The sequence below is a fragment of the Lygodium microphyllum genome, chromosome 9, assembly GCF_053477565.2.
Source record: "Lygodium microphyllum isolate KBCC chromosome 9, Lygodium_microphyllum_v1.1.10, whole genome shotgun sequence".
Classification (NCBI taxonomy): domain Eukaryota; kingdom Viridiplantae; phylum Streptophyta; class Polypodiopsida; order Schizaeales; family Lygodiaceae; genus Lygodium; species Lygodium microphyllum.
Window position 1 is genome coordinate 134,281,324 of NC_141143.1, and position 22,743 is coordinate 134,304,066.

The 22,743-nt window shown below is 45.1% G+C and overlaps 1 protein-coding gene across 3 annotated transcripts in view; it reads left to right on the forward strand.

Moving 5' to 3' along the window:
- The window catches only part of LOC148031609 (serine carboxypeptidase-like 42), an 88,751-nt gene that overhangs the window by 24,349 nt on the left and 41,659 nt on the right, over positions 1-22,743 (forward strand). For 2 of the 3 annotated variants that reach the window (XM_087685195.1, XM_087685192.1), the window contains 4 exons: positions 6,942-7,034; positions 7,141-7,226; positions 7,325-7,603; positions 7,772-7,905. In XM_087685195.1, the coding sequence (XP_087541321.1) occupies positions 6,942-7,034; positions 7,141-7,226; positions 7,325-7,603; positions 7,772-7,905 (592 nt within the window). The remainder of the gene's footprint in view (positions 1-6,941; positions 7,035-7,140; positions 7,227-7,324; positions 7,604-7,771; positions 7,906-22,743) is intronic. The other variant, XM_087685194.1, reaches the window with a different exon arrangement.

Sequence of the window (22,743 nt, forward strand, 5' to 3'; positions counted from 1 at the left end):
ATCCTCAGTGTTTGAATAGCCGGTACAGCAGCACCACCTCCTGCACCGCTTCCTGATGCGCCAGAACTGCTTCCCGGAGTCGACATCGTTTCTCTTTGCTGTTGAAGCCTTTGCCTCTTGCACGCTCTCCGATCTCTAGAGCCCCCTGGGCTCTGATACCATGTAAAATATTACACGGCGCAACGAACAGAATCTGAGAAAGAGATAGAGAGTACACAACAGATAAGAGGAGAATCAGTAAATTCTTTAACTCCAAACAACTGATACAAAGATGGCTCTGTCCACCCGTGCGCTTCCACTGTGTGAAGCTTAGATGGCGATCTAGACAGAAGATAGGTGAAGAGCTTAAGGCTAGCTGGAACAGCAACTCTGACTGGGTGAAAGATCAGTGACTGATGGCTGCGAAGGGGTTTAGCTTTTATAGCCCGCGAAGGTCGTTAGGTCGGCCTGCTGACCGACCTACCATATGAGCCTCCACTAGTCGGCCAAGGAATATTCCAGGGAACACCTTTTTGCCATCCGGTCACATAGACCTCATCTGATATACAAGTCAGGACTCAACCAATGTCCGGGCTCACATTTGGCTTCTCCTCATAATGGGGGCCTTACAACTTTGAGCACCATGGATCATTGGTAGCACCTAATGAAGGTGGGGCATTGATCATATCTAACAGTGTGAGTGAGGTGGTTCGAATGAGTGAGGTAGTGCGAGAGAATGAGCTAGGGTTGAGGTGGTGCGAGTGACTGCACTGGTTCAAAGGAGGGAAGTGGTTCGAGTGAAGGGTGCTGCGAAGGAGTTGGGCGAGTGAGTGTGGTGGTGCAAAGGTGGTTTGAGTGAGGAGTGGTGTGAGTGAAAGAGGTGGTTCGAGTGAGAGGTGGTTTGAGTGAGTGCGGTGGTTCAAAGGAAGTGGTGTGAGTGAGAGGGGTGTTATGACGAGTAAAGTGATGTGAAGGAAGTGGTGTGAGTGAGGTGAGTGGTGTCAGTGAGTGGCTAGGGTTGAGGTGGTGCGAGTGAGTGCACTGGTTTGAAGGAGTAGGGTAAGTAGTACAAATGAGGTGGTTTGAAGGAAGTGGTGCGAGTGAGTGTGACCTAGGTGGTGCGAGTGAGTGGGCTAGGGTCAATAAGGTGGTTCGAATGAGTAAGGTGGTGCGAGTGAGGGGTGGTTCAAAGGAGGGAAGTGGTTCGAGTGAGTGTGGCGGTGCGAAGGTGGTTTGACTGAGTGAGGTGGTGCGAGTGAGGAGCGGTGTGAGTAAAAGAGTTGGTTCGAGTGAGTCTGGTGGTGCGAGTGAGAGTGGTGGTTCAAAGGAAGTGGTGTGAGTGAGAGAGGTGTTACGAGTAAAGTGATGTGAAGGAAGTGGTGTGAGTGAGGTGAGTGGTGTGAGTAAGGGGTGGTTCAAAGGAGGGAAGTGGTTTGAGTGAGTGGTGGTTTGAGTGAAGGGTGGTGCGAGTGAGGTGGTTCGAGTGAAGTAGTGCGAGTGAGTGTGTGAATGAGTGGTGTGAGTGAGTGAGGTGGTGCGAGTAGGGTTAGTGAGAAAAGAGGTGGTGGTGGAACGCATAATGAGAATGACCTTATGGGAGTGAGCTAGCGAGAGTGAATTGTAGGAGAGTGAACTCGTGAGAGTGAACTCTAGTGTCTAGTACAAGTGTACCCTAGTGCCACTAATGTGACAGTGAATCCCAATGCCTAATGCAAGTGTGAACCTCTACTTAACTTAGTGCAATGCAACGTGCTAAGTACCTACCTATAAGAATGTGTGTGCATGGTCTAAGTGCTAGAGTACAAAAAGTGTGTGCATGAGTGCAACCTAGGGAGTGTGTAAGGGTGAGTGAAGGGCCATGAGGATAAGGTGATGTGCAGGGCATGTGGAGGGTATGTTTTAAAAAATGGGTGTGCGTGGGTAATAAGTGTGTATGGGAGTGTGTCGCGTATGGTGAGGTAAAACGGGTAAGTATCTGTGGTGGGTGAATGGGGGTGTGGAAATTAGGGTTTTATGTGTGGGATGTATATGGAAGTTAGAGTTTTAGGGAGGGTTTGACGTATGGGAGAGGTGTAGTGTTAATGTGAATGTGTGTGTGTGTATGGGTGTGTTAATAGGTGAGGTGTATAGTGAAGTGTGTGTAGAGGTTTTTGTGTGTGTTGAATTGTGTACGTGTGCGTGTTGTGTATGTGTTAATGTGGGGTGAAGATGTGCAAATGGGTGTAAGCACAAGGTGTGTGTGTGCGGGCGGGGTGTGTGTATGTGTGTGCGTGAAGGGGGTTTTGTGATGAGTGACATGCACTAGTGTGTGTGTGCGTGTGTGTAGGGTGAATGAGGGTTATGTGAATGAGGGTTAAGGAAGGTTTTTTTTTTTAATTAAAAGAAATTTAAAAAAGAAGAAGAACGAACTTGACGTGGAGTCGCGCCACGCTGCCGTCGCCAGCCGCCAATGCAGTCACTGCCAGCCCTCCTATACCACGCAGCTGCCTGCGTTGTCGACAGGCTGCCGCTACCAATCGCCTCTACCACGTAGCTAGGCTGCGACCAGTCCAATGCAGCCGTAGGCAGGCTGCCGCCGCCACCAGCCCGAGACTATGTGTATGCAGCTGTCGCCAGGCTGCCTCCAACGCCAACGCAGATAAGAGAGAGAGAGAGAGAGAGAGAGAGAGAGTTTCGTCTTCTTCTTCTCCCATCTTCCTCTTCTTTCTCCTATGCTTTCTCTTCTTTTACTCTTCCACTTCTTCTTCTTCTATCTCCTTCACTCCACCTTCTTCTTCTTTTCTTATGCTCCTTAACCCCTTCCTTCTTCTTCGTACCGTCCTCGATCACTACCTATTCTTCTATCTCCTTCTTCTCTCTCTTATTTCCCTTCTATTTCTTCTCTTCCCTTCTTCCCTTTACCTCCTTTCTATCCTCTACTTCTTCTTCTATCTTCTTCTTCTTCTATGCGCTCTTGCCTTCTTCACCTTCTTTCTTCTTCTCTTACCTTGCTTACCTTGCTCTTACCCTCACCCCTTCTTCCTCTCTTACCTTCACGCATTGACACGACAAAAGCTTCCAAGGGCAATCACAAGGACGAGCAAGATGTTGAGTTAGATTTTAAGCATGAATGCATATGTAACCAATGGCAAGATAAGTAAAATAAACCTGCATTCTCAATGTTGCCACACAAGATTTCCAACAAGAGCACCTTGAGTTTTGAGTTTTTTTTTGTGTTTTTGTGTTTTTGTGTTTTTGAGTTTGTACTTCAATGTTTTTTTTCTACTCTACCCTATTTCCATCTCAACCAATGAACAAGTTCCTTCAGATTCGGCCTTCCTAACCTAGTCACATGGGTTTTAGAAGCTAGCCACAAATGTGGACTGTGAATTAGGGTTTGCATGGATTTCAGAATCTCAATACAACTGTGAATTAGGGTTTGCACTCTCTTTTGGGCGTTCTACCCACTTTGTGGGCTTTAGGCCGGTCAATCCTTGAAGCATGCTTGTACCTTAGCCTAAATAGACCAAGCCTATGCTAATCTAACCACAAATACATGTGTGCAACCCACGCAACACTTGCGGGTGTGACAAATACAACTATGGGTGATAAATACAATGTGCATGGGAGTGAGCTTGACTCTCACAAAGTAATACAACCATGATAATGTGATGATGTTTATAATCCAAAATAGTAGTCGACACTTGCACTTTCTGCAGCCTTCCCAAAATACTGTTAATAGAGCACCACTATGCCCCTTTGAAACTAGTTGCAAATCACCTTTTCCTTAGATAGGGTTTTGCCCATGCATTGGATGTATACAAGTAATACCACTTGTAGGAGTTATGTGGTGAGAAGTGCCACAGTCCACAATCCAATCGTGAGGCTATGGGGCCATCATCATTGTATTAGACGTTATTGGTGTCAAATCCTCAATTAGCTCCAAATGTGACAAGTAGATTCCTTGTCTTGTCTTGCTTAGTCTTCTCATCTTTCTTCTTCTTCTTCTTCTTCTTATTCTTCTTCTTGTTTTTCCCCTTTGTTGAGAAGATTGACTCGTTAACACCTCCGTCTTGGAAGTTGGAGAGTTCTGACCTTTGAGTTGGGGTCCTCCTGATCCAAGACCATCAGAACCGACTTTTTTTTCTTAAGGGTGTCTTTCTGCCCAAAGCAATCAAGGCAGAGTAAAATACACTAAATCATGGTAGTAATTGTGAGAGAAAAGTTATCGCCATGTCCTTTGAGGTAATTGCCTTCCTTGCATTTTGAACCATCATCTGCAATTGCCGAAGCTTACTAGCATGTTGCTACATGGAAGCAAACTTGGATGGGTTCAATGTCAACATAATCCAGAGACACCCGCTTCATCATGGTCATTTGATTGTACAAGTGATCCAATTCTAGGTATATCTCCCAAACAACGGTCAAATGCTCTATGTGGGCTATCAAGGTCGGTGTGCATAAGAGAAATAAGAATGATAGAATGAAGGCATTCGACTTGTCCCAATCTGCATGTACCTTCACCAACTCAACTTTCCTATTAGAAGAAAGCTTGGATAAATCATGGGCTATATGACAATTTATGGCCTCGATCACAAGCTCCGCTAAATCATAGGACTTTAAGATGACAAGCATCATTGCCCGCCATATGCGGTAATTCTCTCCATCGAGTTTCTGATCTTGAGGAAGAGCTCGTAACACGAGGACCTTACGGTCCATAATAGCTGGAAACTCCATGTTGAGCTTGGAAGACATTGTCACCTGAATAATGTGTACAAACCCAAGGGCAACTCCCTTTGACTTTGAAAAGGTAGCATGCTAGGCCTTCCTCTGCTAGTCTTGAACTTGTTTTAATTGCCAAAGGTGATTGGAAAAAAAAGTCAAAATTTGGAGCAAAAGGTTGAAAATGCAGCCGTTTCTTCTTCACAAATAGCAAAAACTTGCAAAACATTAGCAACTTTACTTTTTTCCTATGCTTCTCCACTCGTCTCAGCCTTGTGTTGATGCATAGCCCTCTTGTTCACCCTCAAACGTTGAAAATATAGCCTTTTGTGACACTGAAATCTCCTTTTCAGGTTTGCCCATGATCAATCAGCCCTTCAATGATGCTTTGATACCATGTCAGAGTGCAGCAAGTCCAAAAGCATATGACTGGACTGAAAAGAGAATGAACACAGAGAGAAAAGCGAGAGAGAAAGAGGCAGTGCAATGCAGAAATCCACAATGATTGAACACTGAATAAAGGGAGCAGATCTAGATACTGCAATGCATAGATATGTGCCCTAGAATTACTCCATTAGGCAAAGGGTGCACGTTGGTTGCCCAATGACCTACCAAGTCTGGAGAGGTGATAGTTATCTTACCAAAGGAGGCCAAGTGATCACCCCAGAGAAGCCGAGACATCAGAGAAAGGGTGCTTTTTAGCTTCCCAGTGGCCTACCAGGATGTACAAAGGCAAATGGAACCAGAGTGGACTTTGTCTTTTGGAGCAAAGGGAGACTTTCCTTGGAGACTCCCATGTGAGCTGCCATGAATATGGTGGATCTGGAGTCAACTACTCTTTGACCAAAAAGAGATAAATGTGCGTAGATGCATGTTTACGAGAATAGAATGCCAATGCACGGGTAAATGCAAATCATCATGCTCATGCAAAATGCTATGCAATGGTGCTAGTTGGAGTGCTTTCCACTATTGAGGGGTCCTCCACTCCCATTTTTCCACATATGCTCTTGGCATCTTCTAGAGGGTTATCTCCCTCTTTCCATCCAACCATGCGGGCGTGGAAGGCTTTAATTTTCCTTCTCTTTTCCTCTTCAAGTGCTACATTTGCAAGCTCTTCCTTCTTTGTTGGTGTCTTCTTTGCCACTTCGATCCATTTGGATTTTTCAGCCACCTTTGCTTGTGCTTGTTTCAGTATGATTGCCCATGTATTAAACTCCTTCCTCATGTGTGTCTTCATCTCATCTGTTTCAGTTTGCACATTATTGGGCATCTCTTTAGTGATTTACCCTTCCTCCCTCTTAAGGAGGTCAAGTTGGTTCCGATATTCAGTGATCTAATGCGCGAGTTCTTCAATCACCCTATTTCTCTCTTGGAGAGAGGTTTCAATCTCAGTCCTCCAAGAGGTGAAGTGTGTTGTAATCTCCTTGTATATTTCGTTCTTCCATTCTTGCACCTTCTTAGCCATCTCCCCCTTGATTTGTTGTATGGCTTCATCACACATTGCTGCCATGGTCTCTTTGATATTCTTCATATCCTGATCCTGCATTTTGCACATGTCCTGGAGCACAAGTGGTGAGCATGTCATTATTCCGAGTTTTCTCAATCTATACAACATGGTTTTCCTTACATCTCTTCTTTGTCCACACTGTGTTATTGCATTTTAGTTTCAGCTAGATTTGCTTCATTTTCTGTTTGATCTTCTGACAAGAGTGACCTGAAAGCATGTGCAACTGTGCTTTCATTCCAAAGGTATGTTATATCTCAAAAGGGAGTTGTGATGGAGAAATGCCGCTCTCAAATATGACAAGGAGACTTATTTTGTTAAGTTTGAGTTTAGGGATGGCCAAAATGATTTTCAATTAGTTTGGACAACAAGGGAGGAGCACTTGTGCATGCTATATACACTAGGGGAAATAGTTTTTGATGCAATAATATGCTGGTATCTCAGCATTATATAAAGGCATTTTTGAATTAAGCATGAAGTGGTTACTTCTTGGATATTTTGTTTCTCTGGTAGTATGCCTCATGTAAACAAGCCTTATGTGAAGCATTTCACATTAGTGTTGGTGTTGCTAGATGCGAGTCTAGTAACAGTTTATTTGCTATTAGTAGCAGCTTGGATGGGGTAGCAGTACTCTCACAATGTTGGATGACTTATACTTGTTTTCAGCATGCTTTTAAGAATACAAAGACTTTGCTTTTTAGATTTGTGATACTTTTCAGTGAGTATCTAAGAGAAATTTTGCTGGAGGGCTATGCAGCCGAAGATTCTCTGAAGTTTTTACTTGGGTGGTTTGAGAAGTTTCCGGAATACAAAAATAGAGGTTTTTTCTTAACTGGTGAAAGCTATGCAGGTATTTGTGTTTAGTTCTTGATAGATGTTTTATGAAATAATTGGAAGGTAAGCTTACTTTTGTTTCAACTTTGAAAAATCTGATTCATCTGCAATAAATCATGCAGGCCATTACATCCCACAACTGGCCTCTCTTATACTGGAATACAATGATAAGGCAGAAAGTTTGGTGTTTAACCTGAAAGGAGTAGCTGTAAGTATTTTTGATGGGTCTCAAGCTAAATGCTGAAGGTTGAGTCAGCTATTGATACATTAAATTAGTTCGTTTCCACTTTTCTGTTGATTTTACAGATTGGGAATCCTTTGTTGAATCTTGCAGTAGACAGCTATTCAACCTATTTTTACTTTTGGTCTCATGGAATCTTGTCTGATGAGACTTTCCATGGCATCACTAGTGCATGCAATTTTGATGATTATACTGCAGATGTACCTCATGGTCAGCCAGTATCCTGCAATCTTCTCTTGAACAGTTCCACGGTGGAAGTTGGAAACTTCATCAATTTCTATGACATCAATTTGGATGTCTGCTATTCATCAGTTGCAGAGCAAGAATTGCGACTGAACAGAAGGGTATGTGTGGAAGGTTGATCATTTGAGACTTGTTACATATTTGTTTCACTAATTTCGATGTCTTTTTCAATTGCTGCCATGGCATGCCCACAACATCATTCTTGGAATTTTGTCTTTATGGATAGTGAAATAGATGCCTATTTATTTTCCCTTTTGATATCTTCACAGGTCCATAATATTAGTCTTGGGGTTGATGTTTGTATGGATAGTGAAATAGAGTTCTATCTCAATCTTCCTGAGGTCCAAGAGGCTCTTCATGCCAATGTCACACACTTGGCTTACAACTGGACATTGTGTAGTAGGTATCATCTTTGATCCTTTGGTTAAAATCAGGAGTGCATTGCCATTGCTTCCATTGGAGTTTCTTAAAGGAAAGAAAGAAATAACGTTTTCTTTATGTCTTCTTGGAGCTAAGTATGTCTCATCACAAAAGAAAGTAAGTAAAAGTAAACTTCTCAAGGCCATAAGGTCTTTAAACCAAATACAAGCTCAAGATGACAATCCTAATTAAATAAAACGCTAGGTCCTCTAGACTTAGTGGGCCTCAAATAAGTCAGTCAACCTGTATGCGAACCTGTCTCTCCTCCTGATCATGGCCACCATTATCACACTATGTGATGCATAACCAGCCATTGGTTGGGTTGCCTATGAGGTATGTGGGACATTTTTTTCCCGAGAAAATAAAACTCTATTGCTGACACCTCAGGAAAATTCTTAAGGTAATAGTGAAGTACAAAGTGGGCTCAATGAATAACAACTAAGTACATCATAAATACAGTGGTGGTGTGAACAACCCATCTAGTGGCCTATAGTGCTAGACCATATGAGGCACTAGGTATGTGGACCATTAAATGGCCTGTGTGCATTAAATATGGGTCAGTATATTAATGTGGGCTTTAGAAGCTTAGGCCTACCCAACAGGGGCCAATGCAACATCCACCGCCTAGCTCATTGTGCAATGACCATGACACTACCATTCATATTTCTTGTCCCCTTGCAAGCAAAATCTGTGTGTCTCTGTGTGCACAGGCATGCGTGCACACATGTTTCATCTGATCCATCTTAGGATATGTTACTAGCAATCCTAGAGCTCTCACATATGTGCACGTGCACATGTGCAGGAGAGACACAAACACACACACACACATTTTTTGTGATATTGTTCATCAACTCATAGAAACAGTAGTAAAGCATGCCCATAACAGAAGCATCCAGATAACCGGCATAGCAACAATCGTAAAATGGTTGCTGTCAGGAAAGTCCAATATAGCTATAAGGCTGAAACGACCAATCACCTGTAAAAGCATAGTCTGGAAAACCTCCTAAACAGCCAAAAGAACTTTCCAAATCTTCGAATTGGAAATTGAGCATGCAATTTACGAGAAATTCCATCTAAAAATGTACGAGTTTCTATGCAAGACCAAATTAGACATGGTATTGTCTCATTGACATGGGAGCATCAATGGCAAGAAGAGGAGGCAATACCAAGTTTTGCCAAATTTTTTCCCACTGGAACAACCATGCATCTTCATATGAAAATCCTTTGCTCCAAAGGCAATTTGTATTTCCAAATTTTATGTATATTTGATTTCCACTAGGTCAAAGATCTATCTAAGTGCCATAATGCATTTCCCTGCTTATCAATTCAATGTGGAGTTGAAAAATCCTATACGCCTTCACGGAGGACATTTGTATGTATTGGGGTATTATGTTTAACTTTCCAATCCACCATTTTGTCATCTAACTGCAAATTTCTGCGTTCTTGTGTCTCTTTTCTCTCTCCCTCTTCTCTCATGTTCATTGTCTTTCAATCTTGTCCATATGCTTCTGTATTTGCTACACTCTAACATGGTATTAGAGCAATGTAGAAGGGCTGATTGATCATGGATAGACCTGATCGGGCGGATTCTTTGCCTGACAAAAACTTTCATTTTCAACATATGGATGCTAAGGCAAATAGGTGAAGCATGGGGAAGGAGCGAAGTTGCTGTTTTTTGTAGAATTTTGCTGTTGGTGAAGGAGAAAAGGCTATGTTTTTAGCCTTTTGGAGTAGATTTTGAGTTTTCATCACCTCTAGTGCGATTGAAACTCATTGAGGATGAGTAGAGGAAGCCCAGGCAGGCACTAGCTTCATGTACAGGGTTAGAGGGGGCTGCCCTTATTTTTGTGCAGATTATTCCATTGACAATGTCTACCGAACACGACATGGAGTTTTAGGCTATTATGGACTGTAAGGTCCTCATGTAAGTGGCTCTTCCTTCAGATCAGAGGCTCAATGGGGAGAATTACTGCATCTAGCGAGTAATAATGCTAGCCATCTTTAGAGCTCGTGGCCAAGGCTATAGACCGTCCTACAACTTGTGATACCTCCAAGCTTTCTTCTAATGAAAAAGCCAACTTGATGAAGGTACATGCACATTGGGACAAATTGAATGCTCGTATCCATTCTTTCCTTTTTCTCTCTTACACTCTAGCTGTCATTGCTTACATCGAGCACTTGATTGTGGCTTGGAAGTTATGGTTGGAGTTAGATCAAATGTACAATCAGATGACCATGATGAATTGGGTGTCTTTGGACATTCAGATGTGGATTTTAAGTCCCAACAAGTCTTCTTCTATGCAAGACAATGTCAATGAGCTTTGGCAATTGCAGATCCAGATCTAGAATGCAGAGAAGGTGATTGCCTCAGAGGACATGGTGATAACTCTTCTCTCTCAATTACAATCCTGATTCAATGCATTTTATTCCGCTTGAATTGCTTCAAGGCAAACAGAGACCCTGAAGTGGGAGGAGTTGGTTCTGATGGTTTTGGACCAAGAGGAACAACTCAAAGGTTAGAATGCTCCCCAAGTCGAAGGCTTTGATTGGTTAGTCTTCCCAACATAAGAAGAAGAAGAAGAAGAAGAAGAAGAAGAAGAAGTCTAAACAGGATAAAGCCAAGGAGTCTACTTGCCACATCTATGGCAAGACGGGTCATTGGAAGAAGGATTGCCCGAACAAGGACAAGGACACCAAGGAGGAGAAGACTACAAAGGACTGGGGAGCAATGGTCGCTCTTTCATCGGTCACCTTCCTCCATTTGGAGATGCTAGAGGATGTGCCTCCGATGGCCATAGCAATGTTGGACCCACAATCTCTTGACTGGGTCGTGGATAGTGGCACTTCGTGCCGCATGACTCCTTTTTCAGATGGTATCTTCCCATATGCGTCCGATGTATGGGCAAATTCTCATAAGTGATAGCTCTTTGGTCCTAATCAAAGGCAAAGGTAATATGTAGCTGATTTTGGATTGGCAAGGTGGTACCTACACATAAGAGGTTCTCTATGTACCAGGTTTAGGATATCATCTACTTTTGGTGAGCAAGATTTGTGCTCTTGGCCTTACAATCAAGTTTGATAAGGACTCCTTCCAAGTTCTTGATGGAGTATCTCAACAGATCCTTTGTGCAGGCCATGAGGAGAATGGAGTCTACAAGATGTGGTCTTCTTTTTCCTTTTCTTCTCTTCTTCTTTCTTCTCGAACACAGACCTGACCTATGCATACTCGGTTTGGCCACCTCAACTACGAGTACTTTCAGAAGGCAACTTATGGTTAGCTTGTGCAAGGATTGCTATAGATTGGGGTGAGCCACCCGGCATGTGTATCTTGCATTTGTGGCAAGTACCATAGAGATGCTATTCCCAACAAGGCTTCACATCGCGGCTAAGGAGCCCTTGGAGCTTGTTTCAATAGACTTATGTGGACCGATGTGGGTAGAATCCCTTAAGGGGAGTTTGAATTTTATGCTAATTATTCATGATTTTAGCGGGATGATTTGGGTGTACTTCTTGGAGCTAAAGTGTGAATCATTCTCACATTTTAAGGATTGTTTGATTTTTTAGGAGATCCAATCTGGTAGGAAACTCAAGACCTTGTGTTCTGACAAGTGTGGAAGCCTCTTGCTCAACCACCAAGACCCATAGATTGCTTATTATTTCAAGCGTTTTAAGCCAAGTGCAATGGCTACCTCTCACATAGCCATACGTGCTCACACCTACGAGTGTAGTGAGCTTACCTCCATGCTCGATCGAGCTGTCTCCTACCTCAAGCACTCTGGTAGCTCTAGGATCCAAGGTGCAAGCTCAATCCTCAAGCTCCAAGCTCCATGCTCTATTGCTACACGTAAGACAAGAGAAGAAAAGAGAAGAAAAAGAAGAGAGGAGAAGATAGAGAGCTTCTCTACCACGGTCCCTCATTCTCACAGACTCACTTCCTCACTTCCTCATGCCCTCACACTCCCTTTCTCAAGCACAAGCTTAAGCAAGCAAGAATAAGAAGAAGAAGAGAAGAAGAGAGCTAGTTTTGGCCACACACAAGAATGAGCTTCTTTGTTCACTTTTTGCCTTTTATACAAAACCCTAATTCCCTTTGGGCACCCATTCCTTTTTTACATGCCTGGCTATTTTAGCTTAGGTTCTCTTTTCCTACTTCCTTCCTATTTGCATTGTGCCTTTGCGCTCGCCCTAAACTTTTAAGGTTGTACTTGCGCTTTTGGCATTGTTTTCTCCTGTTTCTTCAGCCGGGCTGCCTTTTTCCACTTTGCCCTGCGTCTTTTTAATTTTCTTTTTTCTTTCTTGCACTGGGGTTAATATTATCTCTCTACTAGCCGAGTGCCAGTTCCATGGCACTTGTGGGCACTTGTTGATGAGGACTTGGGTGGTTGCAGGGTTGCCATATAGGTTGGTGATGGAGCTTCGTAGAGATTGAACGGGGAGAAGAAGCATCACAAAATGGATGTGAGATTGTGGAGACTGAGGGTAGATTGAGTGGGTGGTGGAGGCCTTCGAAGTCAGTGGTCGGTCATCATGGATTGTCGAATGTACCCGAAAAGGAAAAGGAAGTGCACTACCTGGGGGATATGCCTACCTCACCATGCAACGCAGGATGTCCATACTAGTGAAACTCGGAGTTGGATCGAACCTGAGGAAAGCCTGTGGTATTGTCCCACACTTGAGGACCCAGTTTGTGTACAAGGGAGGTGCTATGGGTGTGACTTAGGAAGACAAGTCTATCCATAGGTGAGTACAAACTCCCTACGTGTGTCCTTCCCTTGATGAGCCCTAAGTGTGAAGTGGGGGGACAGGGAGGGCTAGGGAATTAGGCATGGAGCCGGTCGACCGAGGCCATCGGACGTATCTAACTTGAGAACCCCTAGGTGAAGCTTTTTGTTCCTTTCTTTTTGCTTCGTGTGGGTCTTTTCTTTGTTTTCTCTTTTTTTTTTTCTTTTCTTTGTCGTTCCCCTTTTTTTTTGGTGAGATACATTGGGAGGGAGTACGCCAGACATCATCCTGATGCTCATCAACTACATTTCAAGAGGGCCTAAGAGACTTGGTAAGGAAGGCTCTACTTTGCAAGTAGCCTTTATGTCGATGCATACATTCAAAGGTGTTGTTGATAGAAAAGGGTGGCTACACTTGGTGAAGCAGCTGTCATTCTTATCTTCGAGAATGGCCATACATCATACTATGCTGGGCTCGGCTCTCATGGCTACTCTTCTTCATCTTGGCGGTTTTGTTGGAGCTACAGTGGATGGTTGAGCTTGTTATTTTGGTTCTCCAAACCCTAATTCTTCCAGCTCCTTGGTCAAGAGTCTAGCTGGCTCAGGTATTGTCATTGTTGCTTCGTGCTCAGGTTGGTGCTCTCTTTTGGTACTCTTTTATGGAGGCCGTATCTGAGGGTTAGTCTTGTAAGTTCTAGCTTCCTCCATAGCCCTTCCATGGTATCTTCACTCTCAGCTTGGGTCACATGTAGGGCTGTGTTCAGAAAGGCCTACTGTTGGACCTCAAGTCCTGCCTCCACTGCTTTCGCCCTTGTCAGTGCCATGATTTGTTCACTCTTTGCCAAGGTGAGGCATTCGGTGAGGTCTGTGAGTCTTCCAGCAGTCTCTTCCTCTCCCACACCCTAGCCTTTTCGCTCATCCTCTCTACGCCTTGATTCTAGCATTGAGTTAGCGTCATTACCATCTATTCTTGCTCTTTCTAGATTCCGAGCATTTCCTCTTTTTGTTGTTTGAGGTGGTTCAGCTGCTCTGCCAATCATTCTCGCTCTAAAAGGGCCACCTGTAGTTGGTTTTCCACCTCTCTCAGCTTTTTGGCTAACACTTTATCTCTTCTGTTAGCAGTCATGTTTGTCATGCCTTGTCATCTCCTGCCTGTGAGCCTCAGTCTGAGTCAGACGAGGACATTAGGAGCTCTGACTTGTCTATCACTTGTTTTGACGGAGGAGGTAGCTCATTCTAGAGCACTCAGATGTGCATTTCCCGGGGCAGTTTCTGCATTCTTCAGCTTGCCTCACCTACCGGACATTGTCCACCCTTTCCGGGATTTTTCTGAGCATTCCTGGCATTTTTACCAGCATTAAATGCTGGTCGGACATATTTATGGCCTCAAATTTCAGGTCGGCCAGTTTGTGGGTTTTTTGGCTATTTATAGCCATTTCCCACTTGGCAGTCAGTTGTATTATCAACTTCCCTCCTTCTTTGGCAGGGGCACACTTCGACTCCGTCATCTTCCTCCGTCTTCGGTGCTGCCGTCGTCATGAGCCTGATCTGGTGCCCTCACTGACGCTTTGGGCTGCGTGCAGGGACTGATCAGTCCATTTCAGTGTATTCAGCATTCATTTCAGTCAGTGCAGATTTTCTTCCTTCATTCTCTGCTTTCTCTCTCCTCTCCTCCGTGTTCGTGTTCTTCTTCCGTTGCGCACTCTCACATGGTATCATCGCCAAACTGAGAGCACGGAGGTCTTCATCGACTGGAGAGACACCACACCTATCATCTGTTGCTGCCCCCCTTCTCTCCAACAGCCAGGCGGCCCCTCCAGGTGGTCTGAATATTTGCGTTTGCTGCATAGGTGGTCTGAATATTTGCGTTTGCTGCATCAGCCCCTTCCAGAGGCTGCCACGTCATCAACCAGCCCCTGTCTACTTGCGTTTTCAGCTGGGCGGCCTTCTCTTCAGCTGGGCGACTCCACTACTGGCTGCGTTTTGCATCCAAGGTGGTCATTTTCCCTCCTGGCGGCTCCTCTCCAGCTGGCGCTTCTCTTCTTGGCTGCGTTTTGGTGCCTGGCAACTTTCCCTCCGGATTTTGTGCCCTACACAGCTGCGTTTTCACCTCCTGGTGATAGGCGACCTGATTTCCTGGAGTTTGGTGGTTCTTCTGGTGGTTGGTGACCCTTCTGGTGGTCATTCTTCGGCATCGGCACAGTTTTCTTTGGTGTTTGGTATTTTGCAGATTAGAAGATGTCTTATCATCAGTTTACAGGTTTTGATGATTCAGATGATGAGCTTTTGTCTCGACATTCATCTGAACGGAGGCGTGATTTCTATCACGAGGACCGTCGTCCGGAGTCTATTCCTCTTTCCCGTCCCCCTTCTATTCATGTATCTCGAAGATCCCCTTCCAGTGGGCCGAAGATGCAGCCTTTGGTACCCCCTGTACAGGTACCCGTACTTCCTCAGCTGCCCAAAGAGGACCGGTTGGATGGCTCCAACTTTTCTCTATGGTCCTGCAAGGTGGAGTGTATCTTGGACTCCTTCGATCTTTGGGAGCTTGTTTCTGTTCCTATTCCCCGGCCTCAGGTGGATCCCGCAGATGGGACATCTATGGATCGTGCAGCCTTATGGGATCGGCTCAATTCTAGAGCCCGATCTTTCCTCTTTCTGAGTTTGCAGGATTCTGTCCTTGTTCATGTTCACAGGTTGAAGACTGCAGCAGATGTGTGGAGAAAGCTCGCGTCTCTCTATCAACAGAAGACGTTTGCCCACCGGATATCTCTTGAAAAGAAGTTGCGGATGCTCGCTATTGATGATAGTCCTTCCATGAAGGACCACATCAACAGATTACAGGATATGAGGGATGAGCTTGCATCCCTCGGTCGGACGATATCTTCTGAAGACATGGCTATGATTCTCTTGACTCAGCTGCCATCGCCTCGGTTTGATGTCTTCTACACCAGCCTACTTACATCGAGGACTCGTGAGAAGCTTCTATGGGAGGAGCTATCCCCGCTTGTCTTGGAGCATGACGAGCGACTCAGAGAGGTCAGTGCTAGTGGATCCGACTCCACTAGAGCCTTTGTTGCAGGTTCGGGAGGACAGAAGAAGAAGAAGACGAAGTCAAAGGCTATGAAGAAGGACAGTTCTTCAGGCTCTGACTTAGATTCAGAGAGACCGAAGTGCCCACACTGTGGGAAAGGGACACATCCAGAGGAGAAATGCTGGAAGAAGTACCCTCACCTTCGTCCGGGAGCGAAGGGTGGATCTACATCGGAGCCTTCTTCTACCTCTACACCAGTTGTTACCCATGAGTCAGTGTTCCTTCATATCCATGCTTTGGAGGAGGATCCTTCTTCCGTGGCTGCAGTGTCTTCTGCGCAGCCTTGGTTAGTGGACAGTGGTGCTTCGAGTCATATGACTCCCCGAGGTGATTTGTTACAGGATCTCCGTCCATCAGAGGGTTCAGTCACTGTTGGTGACATTTTCTCGGTGCCTATTAGTGGTGTTGGCACATTGCCTTTGTTTACCGACCGACCTTCGAGCTCCTTTTCACAGGCCCTACATGTTCCAGATTTGGGCCTTCCCCTCCTCTCAGTTTATGGTCTTACGAGGCTTGGCACACGAGTGATCTTCACCGAGCATGCCGTTGTTCTTGAGGATTCTTTTACAGGAGCCGTCTTATCTACAGGTTGGCAGGAGAGCGGGCTTTACAGGCTCCATTCCCCTTCTTTGATGCAGGGTCCTCCGACGCAGTCTATTGCTACACCCGTTCCCGCTTGTGCACCTTCTATTCCACAGGTTCCTTCCCATCCCCCACCTTCTCCTCCGGTGGTTCCCTCGTACCTCCCATCCCTTTCAGAGGGGGACGATCTCGGTGATGCGGCTGTGGATTCCCTGGCCCCTAGTGTTTTAGAGGGGGATTCCCAGGATCGTGAGGAGCTCCTTCAGCAGCAGTCTACATCGACGGACTTCATCGACCTTGGCATTCCTCTTGCCACCCCAGGATCCGTTTCTCCCTTGGCCTTCAGCCACATCCAGGATCTGAGAGGGGGTGTTAGCAGTCATGTTTGTCATGCCTTGCCATCTCCTACCTGTGAGCCTCAGTCTGAGTCAGACGAGGACATTAGGAGCTCTGACTTGTCTATCACTTGTTTTGACGGAGGAGATAGCTCATTCTAGAGCACTCAGATGTGCATTTCCCGGGGCAGTTTCTGCATTCTTCAGCCTGCCTCACCTGCCGGACATTGTCCACCCTTTCCGGGATTTTTCTGAGCATTCCTGGCATTTTTACCAGCATTAAATGCTGGTCAGATCAGCATTAAATGCTGGTCGGACATATTTATGGCCTCAAATTTCAGGTCGGCCAGTTTGTGGGTTTTTTGGCTATTTATAGCCATTTCCCACTTGGCAGTCAGTTGTATTATCAACTTCCCTCCTTCTTTGGCAGGTGCACACTCCGACTCCGTCATCTTCCTCCGTCTTCGGTGCTGCCGTCGTCATGAGCCTGATCTGGTGCCCTCACTGACGCTTTGGGCTGCGTGCAGGGACTGATCAGTCCATTTCAGTGTATTCAGCATTCATTTCAGTCAGTGCAGATTTTCTTCCTTCATTCTCTGCTTTCTCTCTCCTCTCCTCCGTGATCGTGTTCTTCTTCCGTTGCGCACTCTCACATCTTCGTGCCTTAACCTCACACAGTTCCTTGAGCAGCTCTTCCTTTTGTAGTTTCTCCTTGCTACACTCTACGTAGGCTTGGGTCCTAACCCTTTCTAGCTCCTCGGTGAGCTTGTCTCCGATCTACTTTAGCTAGGTGAGGTACTCTTGCATCTGCTCGTTCTGTACAAGAGGACCGAGAAGCCTCTCTCCAGCATCACCTATTCTCCTTCTTCCCGGCCATGGGGCTCTTATGCAACCTTCTCCTCCATTTTTGTTTCTATTGCCTATTTGGCCTCTAGCTTTTTCCTCGAGTCGCTTATTTGCCTTTGTTGGGTGGCCATTTGGCGTGGTTTTTCGAGTTGGTAAGCTGAGAATGTTTCTTTTTCAGTTTCCAACCTTGCCTTCCTTGTTTATCAACTCTCCCAGATTGCTGACACTGTGGTACTTTAGCTAGTTGTAGACTTGCATTTTAGTGGCCAACCGGTACTTATTGTGCCCTTCCCTTGAGAACGGGAGTTGGCTTGCCATCTCAAGTTCCTGTTATGGCATAACAACTTACAATTAGCTCCTTTGAGAGTATTTTTTGCAAAAGGAAAAAGTTTAAGATCGAACATTATGGAATGGTGCGATGTTCCAGTAAGGAATGGAAACTTTTTATACTTCAAGCAATCCACACATTCCAAGAATGAATCCCATAAAAGATTTTCTTCAAGTACAAGGTTTCTTTATTCGTTCTTTTTTGCTTTTCAACCTTTTTTTCTTTTGAAACTTTTTTGCTTTTGAAATTCAGTTTGAAGTTCTGAAGTTCAAGTCATGTTTTCTTTTCCACCTTACCCCCTCCCTCTTGGGAATGATGAAAATCCTTTCTAGTGTTGGAGGATGAAGGGTTAAGGGCGTGAAGCACTTGCTTGTGGTGCTTTATTTCTTCATGAGCCAAGCATAGAACAGTGGGTTATACTTAGTGGGCATGACTGTCCATGTTTTGAGGCCTAATGCCTATTTGCATGATGTAGGTAAGGATATCGCTTAGAAAGTCTCTAGAGTTTATCCTGCTGGCAACATGTAGTTCTTCCTCAGTTAGGAGTTGATCCAAATAGAGATGGGCTGTGACATGTTCCTCTAAAGGTTGTTTGTGCATGATGGCTAAGACTCCAAACGAGGTAGGAGCCACATAGGTAGAGTCGTACACCCTGCCGATATAGTGTTCCTGCGATCAAGGAAAACTTCAAAGCCTATTGTTTGATTTTCCTCTTTTCTGACTTTGGCAGCCCTCTTGTTCCCATTGGAGACGTAGAGTATACCATTTTCGCAAAAAGGAAGAGTCAGAGTCCGCTCACTGCTCCAGCTTTTCTAGCTCCTGGCTTGTTGTAGAGACTTTGCTGTTGCTATAGGATGTGAGCAACCTTTGTTTCAGAGCTTGCTCCCGAGAAATCTTACTGTCAGCCACCTCGGGAATCTCGACGAACATGAACTCATATTCCTCCCAAGTGCGTGGCAAGGAGCACACTTCCGTTGCTAATGTCTCATCGAGGAGTCCTAAATCCAACTGTTTATAGCTCCTAGCTAGCATGGTGAAGGTGGCATCCAAGCGTCTAATGTAGGTGACCAGGTCATCCCCCATATTAGCGGCTAGGTTTGAGGCCAAGGTAAGGATAGATCTATGCTCATAGGAGGGTCTGAGGCATGCGGGAGGTTGGGGTTTGGTTGAGATGGGTAACTCCACTACTGATGCCTACCTTTTGGGTTGTTTAGTGGGGTGCTTGTCGGCGACTTGTGCGATGGATTGGTGTTGTGGCTCAATTGATGTACTACTCGCTACTAGTGGAGCAGTGGGAACTCTGTAAGTGTCAGGTTGACTTGGTCTAGGGGCAGCTGGTTGTGGTTTTGGTTGATAGACTTGTTAGGGCTTAATGTGTTTGGTTCCTTTTGGATCAATTGGTTTCTCAATTCTCGCTGGCTTATCTTTTGGTGGAGATGGACTGGAGGGCCTAGATTGAGGGGCACGCGTGTTGCTTGTAGTCTTGGGCAACCAAATTCAATTATTGCCTTCGTAGTAGCCTTGAATGTGCAATAGGCCTTTGGACACCCATCACGGCTTGACCATTCGTCTACTTCGGTAGCACCAACTTTGCCTCCTAGGCCTAGGGCGTGTGATATTCTGTGGTTATGAGTTCATGTAGTTTGGCTTCTAGGCGGCTACGATTGGCGTTTGGGCACTCATTTGAGATGTTGCTTAATGGTTTTGGCTGTGGCTCCCTTGGGTTGTGGCTAGTTTGTTTTGGTAGGGTGGAACAAGTCATGACTTCCCTCCTTAGACCTTGCACTTGGTTCCTCTATCGATGGCATTACACACTGCAATGGAGCCGCCTTGCCCTTGTTGAAAGCCGTCACTATCCGAACATTGCCAATGGCCAAGTGAATGCACTGTTAGTCATAGTTGACATTGCAGTGTGCTTGTTTTTTGAATGCACGTCCTAGCAACGATACCTTATCAGCGGCCTTAGTGTTAGGTATCACGTAGAAGATCATAGGTAGGCTTTCAATCTCGATAGAGACCACTATTTTACACTTTCCCAGCAATGAATAGGACTATCCCCCAAATGGGTTGAGTTTGGCGTTAGTAGGCTACAATTGGGGGGCTGACCAACGAACGTCCAATGGTCATGTGTAAGAATATTAAAGTCGGCTCCCTCGCCAATAAGTGTATCAAAGATGTGTGTTTTTTGGGCAGTCATCACTGACATGCGTAGGTAGGTAGGTGCCACTGCTTCTTCATCCCCTTCCTCAATCTCAGTGATGGTGGCTACTCTTACGTTTACAAGCGGGTTCAGCATTGGAGGCTCGTGTGGTGGGTGCATTGGTGTTGGTCGATTGCTAGAGCTCGTGGCCATCATGCAGAGTGATATTGATTGTGGGACCCTACTCTTCGGCAATTGAGATGGTGTGACTTTGTGGGACTCACCGGCTGCCTTGACAGCCTGTTTATAATCCTCTTCTTCATCTGAGAATGGCAGATCGATGGTGGCTAGCACATGCATCTAATTCTGCTCGTCCTCGGGGCAAGGGATATACTTTGTTAGTGGCCTATAGAAATTGCTAGCTTGTGAGTCTCCTTTTAACATAGCAGAGATGGCATCTAGGTCGATCAGAGTGGTCTTCCAAGTATCCATCTTGTCTCTCATGCTTCCAATCTATTGCATAAGAACATTAGACTGTTGCCTCAGTCTTCCATTACTGGTGCATTTCGCATCCAAGGCCGACCTAGCAAGATGTCGTAGTCTACTCCCTTTATGACTATGAAGTTCACTGAGAACTAGACTCCCGCTATCTTTAGGGGCTAGTCTTTCAGTATCCCAAATGGCCTAACTTTCATTCCGTTTGCGAGGGTGACGTTAAACCTTGCATTCTCCATAGGTGGGTTACCCCAAGTCTACATGAGGATTGCATGGCTGAGTACACTGACTCTTACTTCTATGTCTATGACCCCCTTTCGTGTGGCATCCCCTAATGCTATGACTGGTAGGATCGTGTGTATTTCCATGCCTTCCCAAAAGGCATTTACGTGTAAAAACTTAGGCACTGAGTTCAAGGTTAAGCTTGGTATGTGTGTTACTGCGTCGTGGTTAGGCAAGTCAGTCACTCGTCATGTCTTTCTACCCACTGCTTTAACCCTTGCCATAGCATTGGGTTTTGCCTAGTAGCTCTCTCAAAGGTAGGGTCACAGGGGCTGATATCAACGTCATGAGCAAGTTGCCAACCGCTTGCTTTTCGTTAGGCTTTATATTCTTTTGCCAATGATCTTGGGCATTCTGCCTACATGTGGCGTCTAGGCTCTGTCTATGTGATGTTACGTGGGATGCGGATGCGTCTCTTGATTTGAACTGGGTAGGTGAGATTGGTGTGCTCACACTAGAGAGCTCATAGATTTCATCTTCGATAATGGGTTCCGCATCCTTTAGGTGCGCTTGGGCTTCTCTCACCCACTCCTTGACCTTATCCACTACTTCCAATTGGTGTCTCAGATCGGGATATTCTCCAATCTTGGCACTTTTCTTTTCTGTTGTCTTAGGAGTAGATGTCTCTATTTTTGCATTCATGACTTGCTTCCCCTTTGGTAATGTGGTGGCATTGTTTATCCTAAGCGTAATCTTCGTCTCAGCCCTCTTTTTTCTTCTTCTACGGCTTTTCTTCCCTATTGAAGTTGTGTTGAGGTTGCTAGGTCCTGGTAATGAAATACCGGCCGGCTTTGCTTGTGCTCGGACATGACATTCAGCAGAATTGACGTGGCTTCACCATCGAGTGTTGCAACTCCGAATAGTCCCAATGGTACGGACAGCACGATAGCCGAACTAGTGGAAGGTTTCGCGTAGGGCACTAGCGTATGTGTGTGATTCCACACTCAGGGCATCTCTGGTCAACCTTCTCTCAATTGGCTTGCTCCCTTTCAGGGCATCAAGATGAGATGTGTCCTACGTGGCCGCAAGTCTAGCATGCGATGGGTTCCTGGTTCTGTCCTGGCTAACCCCTATATCATGGCCACTGTTTTCTTCCGATTCTGGCAACTCATAGGCATTAGATTCCCTCCTCTTGAATAATTTTATTCTTTTTCCTGCTACCAGAAGTTTTATGGATGTCCCATCTAGTTCATTTAATGCATAAGTAGCATTATCAAACACCTGTCTTACCACATAGGGTCCAAACCATCTTTTGGAAACTTTACGCATGGCACTATGCTGGTTGTCTAAACTGCTATCATAAACCAATACCCAATCTCGATCTTGTATGGTTCTTGGTCTTAGTCTATGCTTTTGTCAAACCATTTCTTGTTTTGTATCCTTGCTGCTCTTAATTTTCAACTACTACCTCTATGTCTTCTAACTTCCTTTCTAACTGTCTAATGCGCAAGGCCAACAACTTCTCTCAATTCAACTCCTCCTCCCAAGGTAGCACACTCCATGTGACTGTCATCTCTTCTATTAGCATGATAGGTTTTTGACCATACATCAATTCTGCAAGCATATATCCTGTAACAGCACTATGAGTTGTTATGTCAGCCCACAAAGCATAAGGGAGCAATCGTGGCTACTCTTTTATCTTCTCTCTACATTACCATGATGCTCCAATTTGGTTTGCAGGTCATACCGGTGTCGTATTGCTGCGTATCTGAGGTGTGGAATCCACCAAAAAGTTTGTGTGTGTGACTTGCGTGTTTTGTGTATACCTAGTTGTTGTGTTTGCATTTTGTTCTGCGTGTGGCTTGCGTGTTTGTGTGTGTATGATCCCTAGTTTTCCCGTAAGTGTGTTTTGAGTTATCGTCTTAAACCCGTGTGTTGGAGAAACATATGAATGGCAATCCCCAGATGCGAGATGTCGTTTTATTGCAGAACAGGTAAGCCATCATCCACCTGTATTGGCATTTCATTGTGAGAATATGCTTGAAGATTATATAATAT